Here is a 10,859-nt window from a genome sequence, read left to right on the forward strand (position 1 = left end):
AGTTTGCTTCAGAATGTGGTTGCAGCCTGCAACTGGAGTTGAGGGTGGGCTCCAAGCTGACAAACAGGGGCCAGGGCAAAAAATGGCCTCTGATGTATGTTCAATCCAGTTTCAGATGGGGCACACCTGCCTCTCTGCCAAGCCTTGTGGTCAGCTGGTCCCTGTAAAGCCATTATCAGAAAGACATGGCTCGGAGCTATTCCCCAATCAAACCTAAGGTCACCAGATGGCCTGAGGAGAGGTCGAAACCCGTGCTGAGATTGCCAGGATGTGGCTGGGACCTCAACACCCTCAACCGGTTCAGAGCGGGACCACCTGGGCCCGAGATGTAGGCCGCCAAACCCCAAACTCCACAAAGCGCCCCACCCCCACGTCTGCTGCATTCTGGAACGTGTAGTCGCAGAGAGGCACTTTTCAAAAGAAGGTTGTGATCACAGAAAAAAAATAAGTGCGGGGCACACTGGGAGCCGCAGCACTACGCGAGGCGTCGGGAAAGCGGACACGTGATGCTTCTTGGGATTTGAAGTCCAGGGTTTGCCTGGGCGGCAGAACCGGAGTCCCGGGAAGCGAGTGCTGCAGAGGACCTGAGCGCGGGCTGCTGGGGATTGTAGTTTTGTTGTTTAAAGCCCAGGGCGTTACTGGGAAACTTGGCCATCCTGTGACTACAACTCCCAGAAGCCCATGCGCAGGCAGGTGGGCGGGGCAGGGCTGGAGGAGGCTAGGGTGCCGCCTCCTCTGCAACGCCGGCGCTGGAGTATTAGAACCCAGGGCCCGCAGGGGTCCCCGCGGCTGCCGCGATGCAGAAATACGAAAAACTGGAGAAGATTGGGGAAGGTAATGGGACCACGAGATGTTCCTGCAAGATCTCCTGCAATCCTTGCACTCTGGCTCCTCTACCATCAGCAAGTGCCTGCAGACTTCGTCCTCAGCACTGGCCGCAGCCCTGGCCCCAGCCCTGGCCCCGAGCTCAACACTCCGTGCAGTCACAAGTCCTCCCGTTAGCATTTCCCGCAGACGCTCTCTCCCAGCCTTGGCGCTCCCTGTGGGCCGGACCTCCGGAGCTCAGCACTTCCTGCGTGTCCTACCCCCAGCCTCAGTTCGCAGGAGACCCCAGACCTCAACAAACCTGCCGGCCCTCCTTCCTACCCCAGACCCCTGCTCACTATTTCCAGACATTCACAAAGCATCGCCTTTATTATGGACCTTCTACCCCGGCAGCCACAGCCTCTCCCTGCTGCAGATTCCTTTGCACCTCAGCAGGCCCCTCTCTGCCACGTCCCCACTTCGCAAAGCTCTGCCACGCCCGGCCTTCCCCCTGAACCTCTTTCCTCACTCCAGGCATCAGAAACGGCACATTCCTGTGATGCCTCCCCCTCCCGGGATGGACTTCCTGGAGTGGAGAAGGGTGCTCCATCCTTCCCCCACACACCCTTGACCTCCCTCCTCTAGGCACCTACGGAACAGTGTTCAAGGCCAAAAACCGGGAGACTCATGAGATCGTGGCTCTGAAACGGGTGAGGCTGGATGACGATGATGAGGTAGGACTTGGGGCATCTGGACCAGGGGGGTGGTCGAGGACCTAGGCTGGGTGGGATGTGACTGTTGCCCATCCGGTCCCCTCCCGTGTGCAGGGAGTGCCGAGTTCTGCCCTTCGGGAAATCTGCCTACTTAAAGAGCTGAAGCACAAGAACATCGTCAGGTATGTAGACCAGCAGGGCCCTCCTTGCCTGGGTGGCCAGTCGGAGGAGGTAGGGGCTTCAGAGATGGGCTGGGCTCATCGCTTGGGGACGTGTCTAGCCAAGCCCTTCCTTCTCCCTAGGCTTCATGACGTCCTGCATAGCGACAAGAAGCTGACTCTGGTTTTTGAGTTCTGTGACCAGGTGAAACAGCGACTTGGGGAATGGTTAGTTACCTTGGGAGGGTCTCGGGGGCCAGACCGAAGTTAAACTCTGTCCCTTTCCCCCACTCCCATCCCTTTTTAGGACCTTAAGAAATATTTCGACAGCTGCAATGGGGACCTAGATCCTGAAATTGTGAAGGTGAGGGGACCGGTGTTCTGGGGTACTCGTCGAGGCTGGGGCTGGAGTCTGCGTTCAGTGTATCTACTCTTTGAGCACCAAGTTCAGGCCCAAATAGCGGGGTGTCAGGGACTGAGAACACCCTGTTTCTGCTCTCCAGGGGCCTCCATCTTAGCAAGCATTTTCACATGAGCTCTTCGACCTGACAGTGATGTTCTGATCTCAGTGTTATGATTTACACATGAGAGATGAGAAAATCAGATTCAAAAAGATACATTCCTTCGTTCAATAGATACTTACTGAATGCTTTGATGTGCACCAGGCACTGTTCTAGGTCCAAGGCCAAGTGCCTTGTCCCAGGTTCCAGGAGTAACAAGTGCCGAGTGATGATGCAGTACAGTATATGTGTTGACGGTCACAACATGCACGTGTTCAAACGAGGCTAGGTCGGGGAGAGATCAGGGTGGGCTGGGGAGGTAAGGAGGCCCACTGGGCTCTAAGATCCAGAAAGGTGGGGACCAAGGCCCCCATTCACTGTTCACTTCTAATATCTAGCATGATGCAACATAGGTCTTCAATAGTACACAAATGATGGTCCTACTGAGCTTGGTACTGAAAGACAGGCGGGTTCGAGGCCAAGCAGAGGGCGGAGAGGGCAGCGTGAGCCATTGCGGGCCCAGCTTCCTGCCCAGAGGGTCTGATGCCCCCCTTCCCTTTCCTCCCCCAGTCATTCCTCTTCCAGCTCCTAAAAGGCCTGGGATTTTGTCACAGTCGCAACGTGCTGCACAGGGACCTGAAGCCCCAGAACCTGCTCATAAACAGGGTACCTGTCAGGGAGAAGGTGGGAGACTGGGGAGGCTGGAGCCAAGGGCCAAGTGACCAGGGGACCGGCCTTAACACTATTGAAAAGCCCCTTTCCTGTACCTCCCATCTCCCTCAGAATGGGGAGCTGAAATTGGCCGATTTCGGGTTGGCTCGAGCCTTTGGGATCCCCGTTCGCTGTTACTCAGCTGAGGTGAGCTGGGGGGTGGGACATGGGAGTGCAGAAGGGCATCCCCAGTAAGCATCTCTCCGCTCCTCCTCCAGGACCCAAAACATTTTCCCCTCTTCTCTGAGCCTCCTCCTCCCAGCCCTCTAAGTATGGGTGGTCTCCATGGGTGGGGTCTTCTCCAGGTGGTCACGCTGTGGTACCGCCCACCGGATGTCCTCTTTGGGGCCAAGCTGTACTCCACATCCATCGACATGTGGTCAGCCGGCTGCATCTTTGCAGGTGACGCACTGAGGGGTCTGCAGAGGCACTTTCCCTCCCGTTCGAGTTGACAAATAGGGTTTGGAGGGTCCCCTCTGGGGCAGGGCGTGGGGCCCTTGGGGATGGGGCACAGAGGGTGCCGTGGGAATGAGGGGTTCTGCATGTGTCAGCCCCTGCTCTGCCCGCTTTCCCCCAGAGCTGGCCAATGCGGGGCGGCCCCTCTTCCCCGGCAACGACGTGGACGACCAGTTGAAGAGGATCTTCCGATATCCTCCGGTTTCCCTTCGCCTCCAGCCTCTGGAAGGGGGGGAACCAGCTGTGGGTTCAGAATGCAGGGAGCGAGGGTGCCGATGGGCCGGGCGGGCCAGGATGGGGAGGGGCTGCGTGGCTTCTGAGTGTGAAGGGACAGGGCAGAGGGTGGCGGACACCCCTGGGCGTCACAGAGGAACTGCGCGCTTCTAGCCGAAGAATGTGGGACATGTAGACAAGGAGGGCTCCCTGGGGGAAGAAGCCAAGAGGATCCTCGTCCAGCCGAGAGGTGACTCCTTAGGACCAAGGAGCCAGAAGGAGCAGGAGGGTCCGTGGGAGGCAGGGAAGGCTGGCTGGTCATCAGGACCACGGACATCGGGGTTTAGGGCAAAGCACTTACTGTTTGCAGCCATAGCACCTGGCTCGTGGTGAACGCCAGCCAAGGGGGACTGAAAATGAGTCACATGTGTCGGGGCCACTTCTGCTGTGAGCAGAGGGATAAAGTGGGGAGGGCAGGGATGGGTGCGAGGGATCCCCCCCTGGCAGGGGAAGAGCCCCTCGCCCTGCCTCTTTGTACTGAGTGATCCTTGACCCTGTGGACACACTGCTGGGGACACCGACCGAGGAGCAATGGCCTGCCATGACCAAACTGCCAGACTATAAGGTGTGCCGGGGACAGGTTCATCGGGGACATCCCTCCTTCCTCAGCCCTAGCAGCCTCCGCGCCCTCCACCCCTGGTCTGACTCTGCCTGTCTCCCCACAGCCCTACCCGATGTACCCAGCCACGACGTCCCTGGTGAACGTTGTACCCAAGCTCAATGCCACAGGGAGGGACCTGCTGCAGGTGACCAAGGGCAGGGGTAGAGGGCGGTCAGGACACTTGTCCATGGGGCTGGGGACAGGCGGGGCTCCGGCTGCTGTCCCGGCCTGACCCCGCCACCCCTTCCTTCCAGAACCTCCTGAAGTGCAACCCCGTCCAGCGCATCTCGGCGGAGGAGGCCCTGCAGCACCCCTACTTCTCCGACTTCTGCCCCCCCTAGGCTCCTGGCCCCTGGCTCCAGGCTGCGGCCTGGCTGTTGGCGCCCTCCCGGGAGGGAAGGAAGCGGGGACCCACGCTGTGCCGAGCCCCAGCTGTGCTGGGCCCGCCAGGGCGGAGGCGCCCTCGCCCGGGCTCTCTCCCCCCTCCACGGACTTTATTTAATTTCATAAATTGGCTCCTTTCCCACCGTCTGGCTGATGTGGTAGAGCGGCTCTGAGGGGGTGGGCTCGGGGGTGTCTCTGCTCCATGGCGCTCTGTGACCCTGCTTCCGGCTGGAGCGCAACCCGGCTGTCCCGTCCTGGCCTTGCTGCTCGAAGCACCCTGAGGCTGGGGGCTGGAGGCTTGTGGCTGGGCTCAGGGGCAGTGCTGCGCTCACACATTCTTATGTACTCAGGTGACCCCCTTTCTCCCTCTGCCTGCGACAGTCCGAGGGCTTAGGCAGCTGGTGCCTGAGCAAGGGTGGGCTTCCACAGAGAAGAGGGCCAAGCCTTTCCTTGTGGTTCCCCATATCCCATGGGTACCCACCCTGTCCATTCTTTCTTCCTCCCCCCGTACCTAGGCCTGCAGGCAGGGATAGGACAGACCGAAAGACGTGGTTAGGTCAGGAATACCCGCTCCCTGCTCCCTTGTTTGTCAGTTGTCTAATATTTGGGGAGAGGCGTGGCTGGGTCCTGGGTGTGTCCTTACTGGCAGGAGTGGGGAGCGTGGGCCTCCTTGACCATCTCAAGCTGGGGCCTCTGCTGTTGAGGGGAGGTTGGAGAAACGAGGCCTGTTCCCATGGAGATGGAGTGAGCGTGCTGGAACTTGGTTCCAAATGTGAGAAAGAGAGTCATGGTCTCAGGCAGGACAACAGCTCGTGTTCTTGGAAGTGGGGAGTCTACTCCCTTCCTCTCCCCCAAACCTGCCACTGACTCCTCTCTGCCTGCACACCCGGCCGTGGCTCCCTTCTCGGAGACGCCTGCTCGTCTGATGGACTTGTTCCCACTGGTGCCCTTGTATGACTCCTCTCCCAGAGATTTCTGGAAGTTCCTGGAACCCTGCCCACATTTGAGGCACCACATCCTCTAGGCGACACCGGCAGAGGTCCTGTGCCTGACTAGTCTGCTTGTAAGCGGAGCAGCTGAGGCCGATGCACGACAACTTTATTTGGGGTGAAGATCACAAAGTCATATGCAGGCTGGGCATGTCCAAGAAAGAAGTCAAAGTGCAGCCCCAAAGACACAGACGCCGGGTCTAGAGCCGGGTGACAAGGTAGCAGGTGCGGTGGGAGGCAGAAAGGGTCCTGGTGACCGCGCAGGGAGGGCCGGGAGGCCTGCCGAGACACAGGCCCCAGGGCTGAGACGAGGCCTCACATACTGCCCCGCTCCTGCTCCTGCCCTTCTGGACCTGAACTTCACCTTCTGGACCGGACCTGCCCCTCCTCCCTTGACCTTAGAGGCCATTTCATGTTACCTGGGGCCCAAGGTGAGATGGGGCATTTGGTGTCGATGGCTGCCCAGCCCTTCCGGAAACTGTGGGAGGAGAAAGAGGGTCAGAGGACGGGAGGGGTCCCCCTCCCAGGGACCAGCCAAGGTCGCTGCATACCCTTCCCTGCCAGTCTTCCCAGCTGGGTAGGGGTGGTGTCCTAGGCTTCCTGGGGTGGGGCGGAGGACCCAGGTGGAGATGGCAGGGAAGGAAGAAGGGGCGGTTACCGCATTGGTGCCCGAGCGCCTTTGCGGGGAGCGCTTCCGGTTCCAGAAGTATCCCAGGACCCTCTCGCGGAATACCTGGGGGCAAGCAGTGAGGGAGGTGGCCGGGCCACACCTCCCCCGGGGCCTATGGCTTGCTTCCGTTCCCTTCCCCCAGTGGGGGCCCTGGGCCCACCTCACAGAGGTAGTCCAGGATCTCGAGGACCGTGAGCAGGCTGGCCCCGATGAACAGCCCCATCTGGCCCCCAATGTCACCTGTGGACAGCGGATCAGCGGTCGGTCAGCTCACAGCCCCCTGCTCCGCCCACCCCTCCACAGACCGCCCCCAGGGCCGCCCTGTACACACACCGAGCAGTTCCGGCACCTCATAGGCCTTCTTCTGCTCTACCGTCTCGTAGTTGAGGGCCTCAAAGAAGATGTCCAGCACCAGCACATTCTCCCTGGAGGGTAAAAGAGGCGGGAATGTTCCCTGGACACTCCCTGGTGCCAGCTGCTGGCAGGAGACAGGTGCTCATTCTCTGTGACTCCTTTCACGAGCCCATTTGCAGAAGACAGCATCGGAAAGGGTAGGCAGCTTGTCCAGAATCCCAGAGCCTGGTGACGACGTGCAGACCGGTGTCCCACCCCGCTGTGCTCAAGAAGGCCCGGCCTGGAGGAAGGCGCCCGCCCTTTCCCCTGCCCCGATTCGGTCCGGGTCCCGGCCCTCGGTCTGGCCAGCTCACATGATGTAGGCCTCGCTGCGGTTGTATTTCCGGGCCAGGTAGCGGGTGGCAGAGCGACTCGGCATGCGCACCATGGAGAGCTCCTTGGCGTAGCGCGTGCTTGCGCAAGGGTTGGAGCAAGTGCACGTGTCCTTCCGCAGCATGGCGTCTGCGGGGCGCAATCGCCTGGGTCAGGGCCGGCCTCCCGGCGGGGTTGGCATCCCCGGCCAAGTGGGGTGGGGACGGGATGCAAGGAGGCTTGCTCCTTACCCAGTGCCGGGTTGGCGCAGTCCTTGTATTGCTGGGGGCTGCACACCGGCGAACTGCCTGGGAGCGGGGACAGCTTCAGGACGGCCTGCCAGGCCCCCGCCTCTCCCACCTGACCCCTCCTCGGCTCCCCTGACCCTCACCAGGCATATGCATCATTCGGCAGCCGCACTTCCGGACCACGTAGCGTGTCTCGCAGGCCAGGCGACACCCCGTTAGAGTATAGGGAGGGGTGGGGCCTGGGCTGGGACTGGGGGGATCCAGGGGACCAGAGGGTTCCGGCTCAAAGTCAGGATCCAGAGATGATGAGCTGCAGTCGCCCCAGGGAGGTGGCAGGAAGCTCAGCTGCAGAGGGACTGGTTAAGAAAGCTCTTTCGGGAAGAACGGGACACCCGGGGAGAATGTGAGTGGTCACTCTGCCAGGGGATGGAGGCCCCCGGGACAGTCTGCAGAGCTGAGAGTTGGGGTGTGAGATGGCGCGGGCTGAAGGAGGGGCTGGGAGCCTTGGCGGGGGAGGGGCATCTGGGGGGCCCGGGGAAGATACTTGCTGCTGCTGGCAGGACACAAAAGTCTGGTACCCGGGGGCTGCCCCAAAGCCCAGCTGGTCGATGATGGGCGGCTCCTCCTGGCTGTGGATCTGCACCCGGATCCCCGCCTCGTACAGGGTCTCCTCTGTGGGCAAGGGGGGGCCTAAGGCCTGCTGCAGCCCCTTCTCCCCAGGACTGGGAGGGGGGAAGGCTTTAGGGCTGCCTGCCAGGCCCCGGCCCCGCCCCACCTGACCCCTCCTGTGATGGGCCAGCCCTGCCCAGCCCCTTCTCACAAGGTAGTTTGTGCTTTAGGCTGGCCACACCGCAGCACCTCCTCTCTTTCCCGGAACCTTCTACGGCCCATCCATGCGCGCCCCCCATACCCATGTCCTTCCACACGGGCAGGTACTCGTCCTGCTGCACGTCCAGCATGACCTCCAGCCCGTTGCCCGTGCCGCCCTTGGGCGTGGTGAGCAGCTCTGCCCCGTCAGCGCCAGAGTTGAAGGTGTAGCACTGACCCATGCGGGTGAGGGTCTGAGGGGGGGCAGACAGGGGCAGACCTCACCAGGGGCCGAGGGGCCCCGCCGGACAGACAGGGCCGTGGGACCTGTCCCTTCCTCGTCCTCTGTTAGGGTCTCCTCGTTGAGACCTACACCTCAGTGCCCCAGCCCCTCCCTCATATACGGCAGGTGTAGTCGGACTTCATGGGCTCCCATCACCCCAACTCCTCCTGCTCCTCCCCAGCACAGGGCACAGCTCGCAGGGCAAGCGTTCCTTCGCAGCCTGGGGTGAAAGGCATGGGTCCCCGCTGCCCTCCTGCAGGACTGGCCGAAGAGGGAAAACCAGCCCCCACCTCGGCAGAGAGAGGGGTCTTCGGCCCTAGAACAGTCCCACCAGCGGCCCCCCCTACCCCCAGGAACAGGGCCCCCGCAGACCAGCCCTGGGGCCCGCAGCCGGCCTGGGCAAGTGCCTCATGCTGAGACGCGTGACATCGCACAGGGCAGTCCAGCTGCATGAGCTCAGCGGAGCCCATGGACGGCGTCCTGGGCTGAACGGAGAGGCACTAGGGTGGGGGTGGGGCTGTGGCCTGGTTTGGGGGGGAAGGGTCCTCAGGCGTGGGTGTCGAGGTTTTCTGGCTTTGGGGGAGCCTGGGCTGGCGAGGCTGGGGATGGCAGGTCCTGGGCAGGGACTGGGCGGCACTCCGGGGTCCCCGGTAAGACAGGTTGGGTGGCCAGCTCACCGTGGTGAAGTTCTCGGGCCCGCACGGTCGGCCGCGGTAGCGGCAGTCCAGCAGCATGTCCTCTAGGGCGTGCCCGGCCCGGGCATAGAGCCGGGCCGTGTCGAAGGTGGGGCTGGGCATGAAGCCGGGCGGCGCGGGCGGCTGGCCCAGGGCGCGCAGGAAGGCGGCGTGCTCGGCGGGCTCCAGCCCCAGCAGCGCCGGCCCGGCCCAGTGCAGGTCGTTGGGCGTGAGGCGCGAACGGCGCAGAGGGTTGATGTTGCACAGGGTGACGGCCGGGAAGGTGAGCTGGTGGCTTTCGACCTCGTCCAGGGCCGTCTCGTGGTGGAACTCCCCGTAGTAGCGCACCCTCTCCACCACCTGGTAGAGGAAGGCGGCCAGCGACAGGAGCACGGCCACGGCCCACAGCCCCCGGCGAGGGGTCAGGCGCCCCGGGCCGAAGACGTGGCCCAGCCCGTGCAGCGTGCAGCTGCTGGCGAACACTCGGATGTCCGAGGCCGGCCGCCGGGCCTCCTCCGCCTCCGAGGGGGCCTTCATGGCAGGAGCTGAGGTGGGGGGACTGAGTAGCCTGGGGGTGATGACCAGGCTACAGGGGCTTAGAGGGAGGAGAGGGCCTGTCTGAGGGGCTGGCCAGGCAGGGGTCACTGCAGGTGCAAGGCAGAGAGGGAGGTGGAGGAGAGGATGCAAGCCCAAGAGGTGGGGAGGCACTGGCCTGGCTGGGTTGGATTTGGTGGCCCGCGGGGTCCAGGGGGCCTTGTCCGGGAACAGGCTGAGGCTCCGCCGGGCTCGGTGCTGGGCTGGGCGCGGCCGGCGTGGCGAGCAGGGCGGTCTGCTGCTCTGCTGAGCCAGGCTGCCGCAGAGGATTGGGTTTCAGCAGTGAGGGGGCCGGGGGGCTGGCAGAGCGGCCTGGGGGGCGGGGAGGTCCCCGGGGCCCCAGGCTGAGCCATTAGTGCAGCGTGGGGAGGGCCTTGGCTGAGGAGACCAGAGGCGCCAGTAGGAAACCGCAGCGGCCCTGGTAGGGCTTGAGGGGCGCCCAGAGACAGCTGGGGCTGGGGCGCCCTCGGGGCCTCTAGGTTCCCAGTTGTTGCGGCCCCTCTGTGTGGGGCTGAGAGTCGGTCACTGGCCCTTGGCCCAGCCCCTCCCTCCGGCTGGCCCCTCCCCCCCCACTAACCTCATCAGGGTCATTGTTCTTTCACTAAGAGCGGAGCTGGCTCTTGACCAGGCTGGAAGGTGGGGGGGGGGGGTTGGCATCGGCCGTCTCCTCTTGAGCCCCGGTGTCCCGGCCTATACCGATGACCAGGGGCTCTTTAGGTCTCACGTCCGGGGCGGGGGTCTGTCTCTTGAGTGAGCCTCTTCCTCCCCTCCCCACACACACCCTTGCTTAGACCCTCCTGTCTGGGCCTCTACCACAGGATTCATGGGGCCCACCTGCTACCCTGCCAGGAATAACATGGGGGCGCACATGTCACCCTCCCAGGTAACGTGGTCCAGCTCCCAGGTATAATACGGAGGCCCTAGGATTTCACATCTTTTTTCACCATTCGAGGGACCTTGCAGTATCCTGAACCTGGAAAACGTCCCGATTTTTAAAAGGCTGCATACCATTCATTCCATTATGCGGACACACCCCCGTTTATGTCACGACGTCCCTATGACAAACACCGAGGGGTCCCATCTCCCAGCCTCCATCACAAACAACGGTGCTCTCAGCGACGTCGCACAGCTGTGGCTCCCAGGAGCGGAAGTGCTGGGTCAAGAGGCAGCCGCGTGGGCCATCTGACACACGCCGCCGAATCCCCGGCCCCAGGAGTCACACTGCTCTGCACTCGCAGCAGAAGGGCGAGAGTGTGCGTGTTTTGCATACTGGACCCCTACGTCAGCTG

At 62.5% G+C, this 10,859-nt stretch overlaps 2 protein-coding genes across 3 annotated transcripts; one reads left to right on the forward strand and one right to left on the reverse strand.

Annotated features, from left to right (window-relative positions):
* Positions 1-682: 682 nt before the first annotated feature.
* CDK5 (cyclin dependent kinase 5) lies at positions 683-4,747 on the forward strand. 2 transcript variants are annotated; one of them, XM_036230671.1, is made up of 12 exons: positions 683-834; positions 1,450-1,538; positions 1,632-1,699; positions 1,820-1,880; positions 1,983-2,039; positions 2,746-2,859; positions 2,929-3,033; positions 3,192-3,288; positions 3,464-3,533; positions 4,120-4,180; positions 4,281-4,361; positions 4,471-4,747. In XM_036230671.1, exons 1-12 carry the CDS (start codon positions 798-800, stop codon positions 4,555-4,557), a joined length of 927 nt encoding a protein of 308 aa, XP_036086564.1. In that variant the 5' UTR covers positions 683-797; the 3' UTR covers positions 4,558-4,747. The 2 variants fall into 2 exon arrangements, with proteins under 2 accessions (XP_036086564.1, XP_016019383.1); XM_016163897.2 differs by having other exon boundaries at positions 2,746-2,841; positions 2,959-3,033.
* Positions 4,748-5,689: 942 nt separating this feature from the next.
* On the reverse strand, positions 5,690-9,769 carry ASIC3 (acid sensing ion channel subunit 3). Its single transcript, XM_016163898.2, has 11 exons — positions 8,980-9,769; positions 8,123-8,273; positions 7,757-7,884; positions 7,356-7,557; positions 7,216-7,272; positions 6,967-7,114; positions 6,593-6,684; positions 6,420-6,499; positions 6,248-6,322; positions 6,009-6,067; positions 5,690-5,868 (listed from the first exon to the last, which is right to left on the reverse strand). Exons 1-11 carry the CDS (start codon positions 9,511-9,513, stop codon positions 5,790-5,792), a joined length of 1,605 nt encoding a protein of 534 aa, XP_016019384.1. The 5' UTR covers positions 9,514-9,769; the 3' UTR covers positions 5,690-5,789.
* Positions 9,770-10,859: the final 1,090 nt, after the last annotated feature.

Source organism: Rousettus aegyptiacus, unplaced genomic scaffold, assembly GCF_014176215.1.
Source record: "Rousettus aegyptiacus isolate mRouAeg1 unplaced genomic scaffold, mRouAeg1.p scaffold_m13_p_13, whole genome shotgun sequence".
NCBI classification, from domain to species: domain Eukaryota; kingdom Metazoa; phylum Chordata; class Mammalia; order Chiroptera; family Pteropodidae; genus Rousettus; species Rousettus aegyptiacus.